General features: G+C 44.8%; 1 protein-coding gene across 1 annotated transcript in view; it reads right to left on the bottom strand.

The window, feature by feature from the left end:
* The window catches only part of LOC139421567 (septin-9-like), a 168,084-nt gene that overhangs the window by 124,673 nt on the left and 23,854 nt on the right, over positions 1–19,557 (bottom strand). Inside the window, exon 2 of the mRNA XM_071172589.1 lies at positions 348–419. Within this exon, the coding sequence (XP_071028690.1) occupies positions 348–419 (72 nt within the window). The remainder of the gene's footprint in view (positions 1–347; positions 420–19,557) is intronic.

Below are 19,557 nucleotides of genomic sequence, written 5' to 3'. Positions count from 1 at the left end.
CTCTCTCAAGGGGAATATTTGTGATTCATTCCTACCTGCTTACTGTAACATATCGGTCCATCTGTGCTACAGTACCTGTTTCGTGGCTCACTTCTCAGAAACCCTGATAAAGTCTGCTTGCTGACGAAATACAGTTTGTTACTTTCACTAAATCCAGTGAAAAGTGTGAAGGGCAGTATACAGTGCCTTGTCAACCCGCACTTCACCAATTCAGCTGTGCATTTTGCTCAGCCCACAACATGAACTCAGTAGCATTAATCAAAGTCCTTGTGTTGAGGCCAACAGATGTATGTAAGTAATAATGCGTGTGCCTGGTGGATTCCTCAGATAGAAACAGTATGACTTACTGGGACTGGTGATGGAAGAAGAACCTTCTCTGTCTGTCCTCCTCAGTCTCCCACTGGTGGACCTGGCAATACCTGTCACCCAGAGGAAGATAGAGAGAGAGGAGGGAGGGCGATCAATAAAGGTCATACATTCTATGTTGCATAATACCATTATAACATAACACTACATATGCCTGCAAGTTAACAACACTAAAACCCACACGGCTGATAAGCTGACAACAGAGAACCCAGTGACAGTCATCACAGATCCTAGGTGACACTGAGCAGCTCTGGAATCACTGGGATGCCTTCTGGCGTTCCACTACAGCTTTCCTTCAATGCTGACCGGGAGAGACCTATTCCATTCCAGATCGATACAGGGTGTGTTCCGTTGTGCTCTGTTCTGATCATTCCTTATTCCAGTCCAGGAGAGTTGAGGTGTGTGTGTGTGTGTGTGTGTGTGTGTGTGTGTGTGTGTGGACTGTAAAGTAGATCCTATGTAGACTGTTGGTCTCTCTGTAGAATGAGAGGTCGTCAGAGGTCACAGAGTTCAAAGGTCAACTTGGTCAACCAAGTTGGTAGAGGAGAGGAGTGGTAGAGGAGACGAGTGACAGGAGACGAGAGGGAGAGGGTGCTGAAATTGTTGTGGGACAGATTCAAACCAATGCTGGAGTGGTATACAGTATGTCTTCCAGGGGCAGCAGCTTAGACTGCTAGACCACCCTAGGCAACAGTAAGTATCTATTTCTAAAGAGCTGGTGATGATGTGATGATGGCCACGGAATCATTGTTTGATCTGATTTATAGCTTGGTGATTCAAAGGGGTCACACATGCCACAGGGGCAACCATCGTAAGAGATCAGGGATTTAACCCAGTCAGTACTATTCAGATGAAATGACTCCAACTTGTGGTTACTGAGTCAACTGACCCATCCTGTTCTGGCTCCTCCTTTAATTGAGACACTTCCTTTCTCAGTTCTGTCCTGTATGACATCGTTCACCATCATGACCAAGAGATGTGAATTCCTCTCTGAAGTGTCACCACTGTCTTTAGAGCGACATAGACAGCTGAGGGACAGGAAGGAAGACTAAAGGAGTTCTGACTGTAGGTTACTGAATACTGTGGGAGGAGGTCTAAAGGAGTTCTGACTGTATGTTACTGAATACTGTGGGAGGAGGTCTAAAGGAGTTCTGACTGTATGTTACTGAATACTGTGGGAGGAAGTCTAAAGGGGTTCTGACTGTATGTTACTGAATACTGAGGGAGGAAGTCTAAAGGAGTTCTGACTGTATGTTACTGAATACTGTGGGAGGAGGTCTAAAGGAGTTCTGACTGTATGTTACTGAATACTGTGGGAGGAAGTCTAAAAGAGTTCTGACTGTATGTTACTGAATACTGTGGGAGGAGGTCTAAAGGAGTTCTGACTGTATGTTACTGAATACTGTGGGAGGAAGTCTAAAGGGGTTCTGACTGTATGTTACTGAATACTGTGGGAGGAAGTCTAAAGGAGTTCTGACTGTATGTTACTGAATACTGTGGGAGGAAGTCTAAAGGGGTCTGACTGTATGTTACTGAATACTGTGGGAGGAAGTCTAAAGGAGTTCTGACTGTATGTTACTGAATACTGTGGGAGGAAGTCTAAAGGGGTTCTGACTGTATGTTACTGAATACTGTGGGAGGAAGTCTAAAGGAGTTCTGACTGTATGTTACTGAATACTGTGGGAGGAGGTCTAAAGGAGTTCTGACTGTATGTTACTGAATACTGTGGGAGGAGGTCTAAAGGAGTTCTGACTGTATGTTACTGAATACTGTGGGAGGAAGTCTAAAGGGGTTCTGACTGTATGTTACTGAATACTGTGGGAGGAAGTCTAAAGGGGTTCTGACTGTATGTTACTGAATACTGTGGGAGGAAGTCTAAAGGAGTTCTGACTGTATGTTACTGAATACTGTGGGAGGAGGTCTAAAGGAGTTCTGACTGTATGTTACTGAATACTGTGGGAGGAAGTCTAAAGGAGTTCTGACTGTATGTTACTGAATACTGTGGGAGGAGGAGACTGTGAGACGGGTCTGTGTGTGTGTGTGTGTGTGTGTGTGTGTGTGTGTGTGTGTGTGTGTGTGTGTGTGTGCGCGCGTGCGTGTGTGCGTGTGTGCGTGTGTGTGTGTGTGTGTGTATACATGTGGGAGTTATAGGATGCGTAACATGTGAGCTCATCCCTAACAGTGTTACATACAGGTCTCTTTGTTATGTCCTTCTCAATGTCTATGTGTGAGAGAGCAAATCAAAATGAGGAAGAAAACTAACATCCACTGGATCCCACAGACTGCTGTTTGCTCTGGAATTTGTCTCTGTGGCCACAGAAAGCAATGCCTGACTCTCCCAGACTGACCGACATCAGAGAGAAATCAACAGTCCAGTAACTTCAGAGAAACAGCAGCAGCACAGCCAGCCATGCTCTAATTCCTCCTCCAACTGACCAAACAACAGACTGGCCAGAGAGAGGCTACCAGACCAGACTAGCTGAGCCCAGAGCCATTCACTCCTCCTGCCAGAGAGATACAACTAACATTCAGAGAACCAGTGAAGCTACCAGTACCAGACCAGACCAGCTAAACCCAGAGAAAACACCCTCACTCAGCTAAACAGAGCCCGGTAACATTGTACTGAAGCAGGGTTGGATGAGAGTTCGACAGAGCGACTACTCTCCCCTGCCACTAACCAAATGTGCCTCTCCTCCCTGCTCCTCTAGACCACAAATGGCCCAGTCACCATAGCAACAGTAGCAACAGGTCTGTTTTTTTCAGGGACGTGGTGGTAGTGTTGTAACAGGAGGATGAAACTATGCGGCACACACATACCCACACACACACACACACACACACACACACACACACCTCTGCTAGCTCAGACAACAGATTATTTATTTACTGTAATCCCTCACTTAGACTTAGTTTACTTCCCAAATGGCACCCTATTCCCTACATAGCCATTAGGATCCCGGTCAAAAGTAGTGCACTATAAAGGGAATATGGGTGCCTTTTGGGACGTATCATAGATTGACTCACCATTCACTGTCACTGTAAGTAATGGGGATTAATGATTTAAATTGGGAATTGATCATTGTTTTCTAAACTGTGGCTTGGCAGAGAGCTTTAGACTGGGGCTTTGAATCAAAATGATGTTCAGTCCTGGAGAGGCTATGGTTGTTATAGAACAATGTTCAGTCCTGGAAAGGCTATGGTTGTTATAGAACAATGTTCAGTCCTGGAGAGGCTATGGTTGTTATAGAACAATGTTCAGTCCTGGAGAGGCTATGGTTGTCATAGAACAATGTTCAGTCCTGGAGAGGCTATGGTTGTTATAGAACCATGTTCAGTCCTGGAGAGGCTATGGTTGTCATAGAACAATGTTCAGTCCTGGAGAGGCTATGGTTGTCATAGAACAATGTTCAGTCCTGGAGAAGCTATGGTTTTTATAGAACAATGTTCAGTCCTGGAGAGGCTATGGTTGTTATAGAACAATGTTCAGTCCTGGAGAGGCTATGGTTGTTATAGAACAATGTTCAGTCCTGGAGAGGCTATGGTTTTTATAGAACAATGTTCAGTCCTGGAGAGGCTATGGTTGTCATAGAACAATGTTCAGTCCTGGAGAGGCTATGGTTGTTATAGAACAATGTTCAGTCCTGGAGAGGCTATGGTTGTTATAGAACAATGTTCAGTCCTGGAGAGGCTATGGTTGTCATAGAACAATGTTCAGTCCTGGAGAGGCTATGGTTGTCATAGAACAATGTTCAGTCCTGGAGAGGCTATGGTTGTTATAGAACAATGTTCAGTCCTGGAGAGGCTATGGTTGTCATAGAACAATGTTCAGTCCTGGAGAGGCTATGGTTTTTATAGAACAATGTTCAGTCCTGGAGAGGCTATGGTTGTCATAGAACAATGTTCAGTCCTGGAGAAGCTATGGTTGTCATAGAACAATGTTCAGTCCTGGAGAGGCTATGGTTGTCATAGAACAATGTTCAGTCCTGGAGAGGCTATGGTTGTCATAGAACAATGTTCAGTCCTGGAGAGGCTATGGTTGTTATAGAACAATGTCCAGTCCTGGAGAGGCTATGGTTGTCATAGAACAATGTTCAGTCCTGGAGAGGCTATGGTTGTTATAGAACAATGTTCAGTCCTGGAGAGGCTATGGTTGTCATAGAACAATGTTCAGTCCTGGAGAGGCTATGGTTGTTATAGAACAATGTTCAGTCCTGGAGAGGCTATGGTTGTTATAGAACAATGTTCAGTCCTGGAGAGGCTATGGTTGTCATAGAACAATGTTCAGTCCTGGAGAAGCTATGGTTGTCATAGAACAATGTTCAGTCCTGGAGAGGCTATGGTTGTTATAGAACAATGTTCAGTCCTGGAGAGGCTATGGTTGTTATAGAACAATGTTCAGTCCTGGAGAGGCTATGGTTGTCATAGAACAATGTTCAGTCCTGGAGAGGCTATGGTTGTCATAGAACAATGTTCAGTCCTGGAGAGGCTATGGTTGTTATAGAACAATGTTCAGTCCTGGAGAGGCTATGGTTGTCATAGAACAATGTTCAGTCCTGGAGAGGCTATGGTTGTCATAGAACAATGTTCAGTCCTGGAGAGGCTATGGTTGTCATAGAACAATGTTCAGTCCTGGAGAGGCTATGGTTGTTATAGAACAATGTTCAGTCCTGGAGAGGCTATGGTTGTCATAGAACAATGTTCAGTCCTGGAGAGGCTATGGTTGTCATAGAACAATGTTCAGTCCTGGAGAGGCTATGGTTGTCATAGAACAATGTTCAGTCCTGGAGAGGCTATGGTTTTTATAGAACAATGTTCAGTCCTGGAGAGGCTATGGTTGTCATAGAACAATGTTCAGTCCTGGAGAGGCTATGGTTGTCATAGAACAATGTTCAGTCCTGGAGAGGCTATGGTTGTTATAGAACCATGTTCAGTCCTGGAGAGGCTATGGTTGTCATAGAACAATGTTCAGTCCTGGAGAGGCTATGGTTGTCATAGAACAATGTTCAGTCCTGGAGAGGCTATGGTTGTTATAGAACAATGTTCAGTCCTGGAGAGGCTATGGTTGTCATAGAACAATGTTCAGTCCTGGAGAAGCTATGGTTGTCATAGAACAATGTTCAGTCCTGGAGAGGCTATGGTTGTCATAGAACAATGTTCAGTCCTGGAGAGGCTATGGTTGTCATAGAACAATGTTCAGTCCTGGAGAGGCTATGGTTGTTATAGAACAATGTTCAGTCCTGGAGAGGCTATGGTTGTCATAGAACAATGTTCAGTCCTGGAGAAGCTATGGTTGTCATAGAACAATGTTCAGTCCTGGAGAGGCTATGGTTGTCATAGAACAATGTTCAGTCCTGGAGAGGCTATGGTTGTCATAGAACAATGTTCAGTCCTGGAGAGGCTATGGTTGTCATAGAACAATGTTCAGTCCTGGAGAGGCTATGGTTGTCATAGAACAATGTTCAGTCCTGGAGAGGCTATGGTTTTTATAGAACAATGTTCAGTCCTGGAGAGGCTATGGTTGTCATAGAACAATGTTCAGTCCTGGAGAGGCTATGGTTGTCATAGAACAATGTTCAGTCCTGGAGAGGCTATGGTTGTTATAGAACAATGTTCAGTCCTGGAGAGGCTATGGTTGTCATAGAACAATGTTCAGTCCTGGAGAGGCTATGGTTGTTATAGAACAATGTTCAGTCCTGGAGAGGCTATGGTTGTTATAGAACAATGTTCAGTCCTGGAGAGGCTATGGTTGTCATAGAACAATGTTCAGTCCTGGAGAGGCTATGGTTGTTATAGAACAATGTTCAGTCCTGGAGAGGCTATGGTTGTCATAGAACAATGTTCAGTCCTGGAGAGGCTATGGTTGTCATAGAACAATGTTCAGTCCTGGAGAGGCTATGGTTGTCATAGAACAATGTTCAGTCCTGGAGAGGCTATGGTTGTCATAGAACAATGTTCAGTCCTGGAGAGGCTATGGTTGTTATAGAACAATGTTCAGTCCTGGAGAGGCTATGGTTGTCATAGAACAATGTTCAGTCCTGGAGAGGCTATGGTTGTCATAGAACAATGTTCAGTCCTGGAGAGGCTATGGTTGTCATAGAACAATGTTCAGTCCTGGAGAGGCTATGGTTGTCATAGAACAATGTTCAGTCCTGGAGAGGCTATGGTTATAGAACAATGTTCAGTCCTGGAGAGGCTATGGTTGTTATAGAACAATGTTCAGTCCTGGAGAGGCTATGGTTGTCATAGAACAATGTTCAGTCCTGGAGAGGCTATGGTTGTTATAGAACAATGTTCAGTCCTGGAGAGGCTATGGTTGTCATAGAACAATGTTCAGTCCTGGAGAGGCTATGGTTGTCATAGAACAATGTTCAGTCCTGGAGAGGCTATGGTTGTTATAGAACAATGTTCAGTCCTGGAGAGGCTATGGTTGTTATAGAACAATGTTCAGTCCTGGAGAGGCTATGGTTGTTATAGAACAATGTTCAGTCCTGGAGAGGCTATGGTTGTCATAGAACAATGTTCAGTCCTGGAGAGGCTATGGTTGTTATAGAACAATGTTCAGTCCTGGAGAGGCTATGGTTGTTATAGAACAATGTTCAGTCCTGGAGAGGCTATGGTTGTCATAGAACAATGTTCAGTCCTGGAGAGGCTATGGTTGTTATAGAACAATGTTCAGTCCTGGAGAGGCTATGGTTGTCATAGAACAATGTTCAGTCCTGGAGAGGCTATGGTTGTTATAGAACAATGTTCAGTCCTGGAGAGGCTATGGTTGTTATAGAACAATGTTCAGTCCTGGAGAGGCTATGGTTGTTATAGAACAATGTTCAGTCCTGGAGAGGCTATGGTTGTTATAGAACAATGTTCAGTCCTGGAGAGGCTATGGTTGTCATAGAACAATGTTCAGTCCTGGAGAGGCTATGGTTGTTATAGAACAATGTTCAGTCCTGGAGAGGCTATGGTTGTTATAGAACAATGTTCAGTCCTGGAGAGGCTATGGTTGTCATAGAACAATGTTCAGTCCTGGAGAGGCTATGGTTGTTATAGAACAATGTTCAGTCCTGGAGAGGCTATGGTTGTCATAGAACAATGTTCAGTCCTGGAGAGGCTATGGTTGTTATAGAACAATGTTCAGTCCTGGAGAGGCTATGGTTGTTATAGAACAATGTTCAGTCCTGGAGAGGCTATGGTTGTCATAGAACAATGTTCAGTCCTGGAGAGGCTATGGTTGTCATAGAACAATGTTCAGTCCTGGAGAGGCTATGGTTGTTATAGAACAATGAGTCCTGGAGAGGCTATGGTTGTCATAGAACAATGTTCAGTCCTGGAGAGGCTATGGTTGTCATAGAACAATGTTCAGTCCTGGAGAGGCTATGGTTGTTATAGAACAATGTTCAGTCCTGGAGAGGCTATGGTTGTCATAGAACAATGTTCAGTCCTGGAGAGGCTATGGTTGTTATAGAACAATGTTCAGTCCTGGAGAGGCTATGGTTGTCATAGAACAATGTTCAGTCCTGGAGAGGCTATAGAACAATGTTCAGTCCTGGAGAGGCTATGGTTGTCATAGAACAATGTTCAGTCCTGGAGAGGCTATGGTTGTTATAGAACAATGTTCAGTCCTGGAGAGGCTATGGTTGTCATAGAACAATGTTCAGTCCTGGAGAGGCTATGGTTGTTATAGAACAATGTTCAGTCCTGGAGAGGCTATGGTTGTTATAGAACAATGTTCAGTCCTGGAGAGGCTATGGTTGTCATAGAACAATGTTCAGTCCTGGAGAGGCTATGGTTGTTATAGAACAATGTTCAGTCCTGGAGAGGCTATGGTTGTCATAGAACAATGTTCAGTCCTGGAGAGGCTATGGTTGTTATAGAACAATGTTCAGTCCTGGAGAGGCTATGGTTGTTATAGAACAATGTTCAGTCCTGGAGAGGCTATGGTTGTCATAGAACAATGTTCAGTCCTGGAGAGGCTATGGTTGTCATAGAACAATGTTCAGTCCTGGAGAGGCTATGGTTGTTATAGAACAATGTTCAGTCCTGGAGAGGCTATGGTTGTTATAGAACAATGTTCAGTCCTGGAGAGGCTATGGTTGTCATAGAACAATGTTCAGTCCTGGAGAGGCTATGGTTGTTATAGAACAATGTTCAGTCCTGGAGAGGCTATAGAACAATGTTCAGTCCTGGAGAGGCTATGGTTGTTATAGAACAATGTTCAGTCCTGGAGAGGCTATGGTTGTTATAGAACAATGTTCAGTCCTGGAGAGGCTATGGTTGTTATAGAACAATGTTCAGTCCTGGAGAGGCTATGGTTGTCATAGAACAATGTTCAGTCCTGGAGAGGCTATGGTTGTCATAGAACAATGTTCAGTCCTGGAGAAGCTATGGTTGTCATAGAACAATGTTCAGTCCTGGAGAGGCTATGGTTGTTATAGAACAATGTTCAGTCCTGGAGAGGCTATGGTTGTCATAGAACAATGTTCAGTCCTGGAGAGGCTATGGTTGTTGTCATAGAACAATGTTCAGTCCTGGAGAGGCTATGGTTGTCATAGAACAATGGTTGTGGAGAGGCATAGAACAATGTTCAGTCCTGGAGAGGCTATGGTTGTTATAGAACCATGTTCAGTCCTGGAGAGGCTATGGTTGTCATAGAACAATGTTCAGTCCTGGAGAGGCTATGGTTGTTATAGAACAATGTTCAGTCCTGGAGAGGCTATGGTTGTCATAGAACAATGTTCAGTCCTGGAGAGGCTATGGTTGTCATAGAACAATGTTCAGTCCTGGAGAGGCTATGGTTGTTATAGAACAATGTTCAGTCCTGGAGAGGCTATGGTTGTTATAGAACAATGTTCAGTCCTGGAGAGGCTATGGTTGTTATAGAACAATGTTCAGTCCTGGAGAGGCTATGGTTGTTATAGAACAATGTTCAGTCCTGGAGAGGCTATGGTTGTCATAGAACAATGTTCAGTCCTGGAGAGGCTATGGTTGTTATAGAACAATGTTCAGTCCTGGAGAGGCTATGGTTGTTATAGAACAATGTTCAGTCCTGGAGAGGCTATGGTTGTCATAGAACAATGTTCAGTCCTGGAGAGGCTATGGTTGTTATAGAACAATGTTCAAACCACCTGAGAATAAGGACATGAACTGAACAGCTGTGAGTCAATGCAGGATGTTGACATGTCAGTAAAGTACACACACCTGACCTGGGACAGGCAGCACATATATTTACAGTTATGAATGATGAGCAAGGCAGAGAAGCAAATCCATGCGTTTACCTTATTCTGTGACTAATGCTGGAGAGCCACAGAGAGCCACAGCTCGTGAAAGGTGAATGGTGAGTCTAGAGTCTCTAGCACAACAACAGAAAGGCAGGGGAGGTGCTACATAAACACAACATAGCTGACACTGCAGAATCTCAATGGGAAACTAACAGACGCTAACTAATGAGATAACTAGAGACAGCTAAATATGTACTACAACAACAACCAAATAGATAAGACATTAATAAAACGTGTGCAGTACAAAAACCATCAAATAGATAAATATTGCATCCAAACTCTGTGAGACAGAGTAACACATGTAGGCCTAAGGACTACAAAACAATATACAGCATCAATTTGACATTCAGAATATGTTAAACAGAAAAAAACATGCAACAACCAAACCGATATGGCATAATTTGGCATTTAGTCAATGCTGCCAGTAGCTATAGGAGTCACACTGAGTTTAGGGAGTGGCCAGACAGATCATAGGTACACTGGCAGAGTACAACAGTGTTTGAGCCAATCATCAACTCCTGTAAAGCCTGAATGGAAAATAAAAGTGTGAGCAACCCCAGAGCGGAACCCACAGTGTTGTCGGAACAAAGGAGATGTGTGTGTGAGAGAGTGTGTGTTGTTGAAAAGCCCGGGACAAGACTGAACAGGTGAGTGGAGCGCTACAGGGCCCTCTACAGCTCCACACACAAAACAACCACACAGAAAGACAGGTGTGGCCTTCTCCACAACCACACACAGAGACAGCTGTGGCCTTCTCCACAACCACACACAGAGACAGCTGTGGCCTTCTCCACAACCACACAGAGAGGCAGGTGTGGCCTTCTCCACAACAACACAGAGAGACAGGTGTGGCCTTCTCCACAACCACACAGAGAGACAGCTGTGGCCTTCTCCACAACCACACAGAGAGACAGGTGTGGCCTTCTCCACAACTCTACTCAGAGACAGGTGTGGCCTTCTCCACAACCACACAGAGAGGCAGGTGTGGCCTTCTCCACAACAACACACAGAGACAGCAGTGGCCTTCTCCACAACCACACACAGAGACAGCTGTGGCCTTCTCCACAACCACACAGAGAGACAGGTGTGGCCTTCTCTACAACCACACACAGAGACAGCTGTGGCCTTCTCCACAACTCTACTCAGAGACAGGTGTGGCCTTCTCCACAACCACACAGAGAGACAGCTGTGGCCTTCTCCACAACTCTACTCAGAGACAGGTGTGGCCTTCTCCACAACCACACAGAGAGACAGCTGTGGCCTTCTCCACAACTCTACTCAGAGACAGGTGTGGCCTTCTCCACAACCACACAGAGAGACAGCTGTGGCCTTCTCCACAACCACACAGAGAGACAGGTGTGGCCTTCTCTACAACCACACACAGAGACAGCTGTGGCCTTCTCCACAACCACACAGAGAGACAGGTGTGGCCTTCTCTACAACCACACACAGAGACAGCTGTGGCCTTCTCCACAACTCTACTCAGAGACAGGTGTGGCCTTCTCCACAACCACACAGAGAGACAGCTGTGGCCTTCTCCACAACTCTACTCAGAGACAGGTGTGGCCTTCTCCACAACCACACAGAGAGACAGCTGTGGCCTTCTCCACAACCACACAGAGAGACAGGTGTGGCCTTCTCTACAACCACACACAGAGACAGCTGTGTCCTTCTCCACAACTCTACTCAGAGACAGGTGTGGCCTTCTCCACAACCACACAGAGAGGCAGGTGTGGCCTTCTCTACAACCACACAGAGAGACAGGTGTGGCCTTCTCCACAACAACACAGAGAGACAAGTGTGGCCTTCTCCACAACCACACAGATAGACAGGTGTGGCCTTCTCCACAACTCTACTCAGAGACAGGTGTGGCCTTCTCCACAACTCTACTCAGAGACAGGTGTGGCCTTCTCCACAACTCTACTCAGAGACAGGTGTGGCCTTCTCCACAACTCTACTCAGAGACAGGTGTGGCCTTCTCCACAACTCTACTCAGAGACAGGTGTGGCCTTCTCCACAACTCTACTCAGAGACCGGTGTGGCCTTCTCCACAACTCTACTCAGAGACAGGTGTGGCCTTCTCCACAACTCTACTCAGAGACAGGTGTGGCCTTCTCCACAACTCTACTCAGAGACAGGTGTGGCCTCATACAGGTGTCATGTGAATCTCCTCACACAAAGCTAGAATGGCCCTTTTAACTCTGAGGGACTGCTACAAAACAGTTATAATATGTCAGGTTTATGATGGTGGTATGTAGGTTTCATGGTGGTAAATAGCCCTGTCACATGGCTGTTGACTCCCTCTTAGACGTCACATAGGATTCAACAGCCATGTATCAGGGCTAGGTGGTCAAATTTAACACACAAATACTACACACTGTTTCACAACAGCTTAACCACATGTTTTCCCCTGACGGTTATACAGGTGAAGTATTTTCATGTTTTCATATGAACAATAAAGCTTCCTTTGGTGCTTCCCCAGTCCTTTGTTATTAGTGAACTGAAGTGTCTGAACCGTCGTGCTTCAGAACAATCAGTGTGTCATGTAGTGTGATTGAGTGATCTGTCCGGTCAAGTGCAGGCCTCGGCAAACATGTGAAATGATGAGTTATTGGTTCTAGAGGACTGAGGAGAGAAAACAAGAGGATTGGGGGGAGAGGGCCGTCTCCTGCACTTTAAACCCTGTGACCCTGTAGTACACGCTCACACTAGTGCGTGTGCACACAAGCACACACATACAAACACACACACACAAACACACACACACACCTCAATGGTCCTTGATCCTTCTTGACTATATTTGTAAAGGAGGCTAGTCACTGTTTGAGCAGGAGGGCAGAGTTGAGCACGATCCATCCCCCTTCCCCATCCCCCTCCATCCTCCCTTCCTTCTCCCCCCAACCCTTCCTCTCCCCAACTCATCCATCTGACCCATTGTGTTTTTATTGCCCTCATTACACATGTTCAGAGTATGCTGCAAACACCACACAGAGTTTACACAGTTTCACAACTGGCCTGTGAAACAGAGGCTGGGAATGGACAACCAGGGGGGAATTGACTGGAGAGATGGTCATTTTTCATGTGTTTTCACAGCCCACAGAGCCCAGATAAGGTCTTTACCTGGAAGTCTCCTACCTTGAGTAATGACTACACAGAATGGTACTGACCGTGAGTAGACTGTGAACAGTACTGTGAATAGTACTGACCGTGAGTAGACTGTGTACTGTACTGTGAATAGTACTGTGAATAGTACTTACCGTGAGTAGACTGTGAACAGTACTGTGAATAGTACTGACCGTGAGTAGACTGTGAACAGTACTGTGAATAGTACTACTGACCGTGAGTAGACTGTGAACAGTACTGACCGTGAGTAGACTGTGAACTGTACTGTGAATAGTACTGACCGTGAGTAGACTGTGAACAGCACTGTGAATAGTACTGACCGTGAGTAGACTGTGAACAGCACTGTGAATAGTACTACTGACCGTGAGTAGACTGTGAACAGTACTGTGAATAGTACTGACCGTGTGTAGACTGTGAACAGTGCTGTGAATAGTACTGACCGTGAGTAGACTGTGAACAGTACTGTGAATAGTACTACTGGCCGTGAGTAGACTGTGAACAGTACTGTGAATAGTACTGACCGTGAGTAGACTTTGAACAGTACTGTGAATAGTACTACTGACCGTGAACAGTACTGTGAATAGTACTGACCGTGAGTAGACTGTGAACAGTACTGTGAATAGTACTGACCGTGAGTAGACTGTGAACAGTACTGTGAATAGTACTGACCGTGAGTAGACTGTGAACAGTACTGTGAATAGTACTACTGACCGTGAGTAGACTGTGAACAGTACTGTGAATAGTACTACTGGCCGTGAGTAGACTGTGAACAGTACTGTGAATAGTACTGACCGTGAGTAGACTGTGAACAGTACTGTGAATAGTACTACTGACCGTGAGTAGACTGTGAACAGTACTGTGAATAGTACTGACCGTGAGTAGACTGTGAACAGTACTGTGAATAGTACTGACCGTGAGTAGACTGTGTACTGTACTGTGAATAGTACTACTGACCGTGAGTAGACTGTGAACAGTACTATGAATAGTACTGTGACTAGTACTGACCGTGAATAGAATGTGAATAGCACTGACCGTGAGTAGACTGTGAACAGCACTGTGAATAGTACTGACTGTGAGTAGACTGTGAATAGTACTATGAATAGCACTGTGAATAGTACTGACCGTGAGTAGACTGTGAATAGTACTGTGAATAGTATTGTGAATAGTACTGACCGTGAGTAGACTGTGAATAGTACTGTGAATAGCAATGTGAATAGTACTGACCGTGAGTAGACTGTGAATAGTACTGACCGTGAGTAGACTATGAACTGTACTGTGAATAGTACTGACCGTGAGTAGACTGTGAACAGTACTGTGAATAGTACTGACCGTGAGTAGACTGTGAACTGTACTGTGAATAGTACTGACCGTGACCCTGGACCGCACCAGGCACAGATTAATTTCTAAATGGCAATAAGACCGGTGAGCACTGATAAAGCTCATGCTGTTAAAGGTACATTCCACTTCACAATCTACATTTGTCAGATGTTTTCATAACCCAAAATTGGTGTTCTGTCGGGATAAATTGACATCCAGGCTTTCTGTTGTGTAGATTGAGCTACATGCCACAATCTAAAATGAATGGAAAAGATAAGCCCCTTGTAGGTCTAGTTTCCTGGTTTGTGGTGCTCATACTTTCCATTCATTTGGTGTTGAGGCATATACAGTAGTTGGGTCGACACAGCCGTTGGCATGGGATGTGGACGCATCTGGACATTAGAAAACATCGAACAAACTTTTAATGCCCTTTTAAACTTGAAAACCGGTTTTATGAAAACTGAAAAATTTAACACAAGCCTTTCTCTCACTCATCAAAACTCACCCAGGATTTTATCACCACTACTGACACAGGTGTGTTTAGTCACGATAAACTATCACAATCACACCAAAAACAGTAAATAACATATCAGTGAAGCAACATGATGGAAACAGATTTTTAAAGCCAGTTTTTATGATCTCAATAGGGAAACAGTCTGGAAGTAAGAGCAGTGAATAAAACAATGGCTTGTAGTGTAACAGATATGGATCGGCCTTCCATCTTGGCAGGTAGAGTAGAGATCAGTAACTAAAATTAACTCAGACTGTGTCCCTAATGGCACCATATTCTCTATGTAGTACACTACTTTTAACCAGGGCCATAGGGCTCTGCACTATTATAGGGAATAGGGTGCTATTTGGGACTCAACCTCAGATAAAAAAAAGTCCATTGAGTTTCTGGGTTTGAAATTCTCTCTGGAACACTTGGTTCCTAGCCTGGAATCCGTGCTGATATGAGAAAATAAATAGCCTTGCTATAGAGAAAGGTCACCGTAGGCAGACCTGGCTCTCAAGAGAAGACAGGCTATGTGCACACTGCCCACAAAATGAGGTGGAAATTGAGCTGCACATCCTAACCTCCTGCCAAATGTACGACCATATTAGAGACACATATTTCCCTCAGATTACACAGACCCACAAAGAATTCGAAAACATATCCAAATTTGATAAACTCCCATATCTATTGGGTGAAATACCACAGTGTGCAATCACAGCAGCAAGATTTGTGATCTGTTGCCACAAGAAAAGGACAACCAGTGAAGAACAAACACCATACAACCCATATTTATTTATTTTCCCTTTAGTACTTTAACTATTTGCACATCGCTACAACACCGTAATATAGACATAATATGACATTTATTTTCCCTTTAGTACTTTAACTATTTGCACATCGCTACAACACCGTAATATAGACATAATATGACATTTATTTTCCCTTTAGTACTTTAACTATTTGCACATCGCTACAACACCGTAATATAGACATAATATGACATTTATTTTCCCTTTAGTACTTTAACTATTTGCACATCGCTACAACACCGTAATATAGACATAATATGACATTTATTTTCCCTTTAGTACTTTAACTATTTGCACATCGCTACAACCCCGTAATATAGACATAATATGACATTTATTTTCCCTTTAGTACTTTAACTATTTGCACATCGCTACAACACCGTAATATAGACATAATATGACATTTATTTTCCCTTTAGTACTTTAACTATTTGCACATCGCTACAACACCGTAATATAGACATAATATGACATTTATTTTCCCTTTAGTACTTTAACTATTTGCACATCGCTACAACACCGTAATATAGACATAATATGACATTTATTTTGGAACGTATTTTGGAGTGTAATATTTACTGTTCACAATAAACTTTTGATTGTTTATTTCACTTTTGTTTAATATCTATTTCACTTGCTTCAGAAATGTAAATATATGTTTCCCATTCCAATAAAGCCCCTTAAATTGAATTGAGAGAGAGGGGGGTCTATCTACAGTATATAAACTACAGGGTCATCTAAGGTTTAAGGGTAACATATTTGTTTGTGTTTGTGTTGGCTTGTTTTTTTTTCCCTGAATATTTTTTTGGAAACAATTCACTCCAATCCTGGTCTTGAAAAAACCTTAAGGGTGTGTGTGTGTGTGTGTGTGTGTGTGTGTGTGTGTGTGTGTGTGTGTGTGTGTGTGTGTGTGAGTGTGTGTATGCATGCATGCGTGCGACACCACTAGAGATATGTGAGACACAGAGAGCGAGACAAAAAGACAGACAGACAGACAAAGCTCTTTGGCCTCATACAGTATGTATCACTATGTACTATAGAAGACACTAACATAATCTGTTACAGCTCTTCCTCAGTCAACCCCTCCCCTGGCATCATCTCACACCCCTGACAGACAGCTATCATCACAGAGCTGCATTCCTGTCTGGAGTCCCAGATAAACACAGAGTGGACACTTCAGACCTGGCTCCATACAGTATAGAGCACGGCATATGGTAGGAAATGGAGACCAGGGCCTGTACTATGTGTAGAGCAGATCACATTACCAGGGGGAAAGGGAGGACACTATAGATATAGATAGAGATAGAGATGCAGCATTTAAAGGCAATGTTTACACATTTACGGTAAACGGTGCAGATGTCAGCCCAAAAAAGGAAATTACCTGTAAATGTCAAGTGATCTACAACACGATTGGATTGAATCCTGGCTGAAGTCTAGAAGAGATTCCCTCTGTCTCTCAGAGTGGGAGAATTAGATTCCCTCTGTCTTTCAGAGTGGGAGAATGAGATTCCCTCTGTCTCTCAGAGTGGGAGAATGAGATTCCCTCTGTCTCTCAGAGTGGGAGAATGAGATTCCCTCTGTCTTTCAGAGTGGGAGAATGAGATTCCCTCTGTCTCTCAGAGTGGGAGAATGAAAAACGGATTGTAGCTGTCGTCTATTCTTCTCCATACAAGACTCAACATCCAGAAGAAGTGGGAAAACAAAGCTGCTGTCTTTATCTTAAAGCTGACCAGGCCTTCTGACGTGATGATAAACCACGTCATTAAACCCTGTCCATGTCTGGGCTCCCACGGACATCTCATCAGCATAATAACAACATCCCCGTCAACATCCGTCTGTTAAAGCTAGAGATATCTCTTGTTTTGCACGGCTGCGTCTCAATCCACCACATCCGTATCTGTGGTGGAAGGAAGCCTGGCTACAGCGGTGTTGGCGTATCTGTGGTGGAAGGTGGCCTGGCTACAGCGGTGTTGGCGTATCTGTGGTGGAAGGTGGCCTGGCTACAGCGGTGTTGGCGTATCTGTGGTGGAAGGTGGCCTGGCTACAGCGGTGTTGGCGTATCTGTGGTGGAAGGTGGCCTGGCTACAGCGGTGTTGGCGTATCTGTGGTGGAAGGTGGCCTGGCTACAGCGGTGTTGGCGTATCTGTGGTGGAAGGTGGCCTGGCTACAGCGGTGTTGGCGTATCTGTGGTGGAAGGTGGCCTGGCTACAGCGGTGTTGGCGTATCTGTGGTGGAAGGTGGCCTGGCTACAGCGGTGTTGGCGTATCTGTGGTGGAAGGTGGCCTAGCTACAGCGGTGTTGGCGTATCTGTGGTGGAAGGTGGCCTGGCTACAGCGGTGTTGGCGTATCTGTGGTGGAAGGTGGCCTGGCTACAGCGGTGTTGGCGTATCTGTGGTGGAAGGTGGCCTGGCTACAGCGGTGTTGGCGTATCTGTGGTGGAAGGTGGCCTAGCTACAGCGGTGTTGGCGTATCTGTGGTGGAAGGTGGCCTAGCTACAGCGGTGTTGGCGTATCTGTGGTGGAAGGTGGCCTGGCTACAGCGGTGTTGGCGTATCTGTGGTGGAAGGTGGCCTGGCTACAGCGGTGTTGGCGTATCTGTGGTGGAAGGTGGCCTGGCTACAGCGGTGTTGGCGTATCTGTGGTGGAAGGTGGCCTAGCTACAGCGGTGTTGGCGTATCTGTGGTGGAAGGTGGCCTAGCTACAGCGGTGTTGGCGTATCTGTGGTGGAAGGAAGCCTGGCTACAGCGGTGTTGGCGTATCTGTGGTGGAAGGTGGCCTGGCTACAGCGGTGTTGGCGTATCTGTGGTGGAAGGTGGCCTGGCTACAGCGGTGTTGGCGTATCTGTGTTGGAAGGTGGCCTGGCTACAGCGGTGTTGGCGTATCTGTGGTGGAAGGTGGCCTGGCTACAGCGGTGTTGGCGTATCTGTGTTGGAAGGTGGCCTGGCTACAGCGGTGTTGGCGTATCTGTGGTGGAAGGTGGCCTGGCTACAGCGGTGTTGGCGTATCTGTGGTGGAAGGTGGCCTGGCTACAGCGGTGTTGGCGTATCTGTGGTGGAAGGTGGCCTGGCTACAGCGGTGTTGGCGTATCTGTGGTGGAAGGTGGCCTAGCTACAGCGGTGTTGGCGTATCTGTGGTGGAAGGTGGCCTGGCTACAGCGGTGTTGGCGTATCTGTGGTGGAAGGTGGCCTGGCTACAGCGGTGTTGGTCAGACCTTGAGACATCCAGAAAGCGCCATGGGACTCATCTGAAGTCGGTACCGTCGATCTGACAACTTCTGTCTGTAGCGTCTGTAACAGTTTGGGATAATATGACCCCTCTATGTAAAGGTGAGTTTCCCATGAGCTCCAGGAAGCCCACAAGCCTCACAAGACACGTCTGAAAGTAGCCGGGTACCAGCTAAAAACATTTATGGAAGTACACTACCGGTCGAAGGTTTTACAACACCTACTCATTCAAGGGCTTGTCTTTATTTTTACTATTTTATACACTGTTGAATAATAGTGAAGACATCAGAACAATGAAATAACACATATGGAATCATGTAGTAACCAGAAAAGTGTTAAACAAATCAAAATATATTTTATATTTGAGATTCTACAAATAGCCACCACTTGCCTTGATGACAGCTTTGCACACTTTTGACCGGTAGTCTACATATGGAAGTAGTTTGTTGTAAAATATGGGTAAAAAAAATATCAATAAATAAATGACTGATTTATTTATTTTTTGACTATCTGCTGTTCCATGTCTGAATCTGTTATTCAATGTGTTTCTACTGGCTAATAGCAGTAAGGACTATCTGTTATTCACTGTGTTTCTACTGGCTAATAGCAGTAAGGACTATCTGTTATTCAATGTGTTTCTACTGGCTAATAGCAGTAAGGACTATCTGTTATTCAATGTGTTTCTACTGGCTAATAGCAGTAAGGACTATCTGTTATTCACTGTGTTTCTACTGGCTAATGGCAGTAAGGACTATCTGTTATTCAATGTGTTTCTATGGGCTAATAGCAGTAAGGACTATCTGTTATTCAATGTGTTTCTACTGGCTAATAGCAGTAAGGACTATCTGTTATTCAATGTGTTTCTACTGGCTAATAGCAGTAAGGACTATCTGTTATTCAATGTGTTTCTACTGGCTAATAGCAGTAAGGACTATCTGTTATTCAATGTGT

Source organism: Oncorhynchus clarkii, chromosome 12 (genome assembly GCF_045791955.1).
Source record: "Oncorhynchus clarkii lewisi isolate Uvic-CL-2024 chromosome 12, UVic_Ocla_1.0, whole genome shotgun sequence".
Taxonomy (NCBI): domain Eukaryota; kingdom Metazoa; phylum Chordata; class Actinopteri; order Salmoniformes; family Salmonidae; genus Oncorhynchus; species Oncorhynchus clarkii.
Note: the sequence above shows the minus strand (reverse complement) of the source record. Positions and strands in the feature narration are given on the sequence as shown.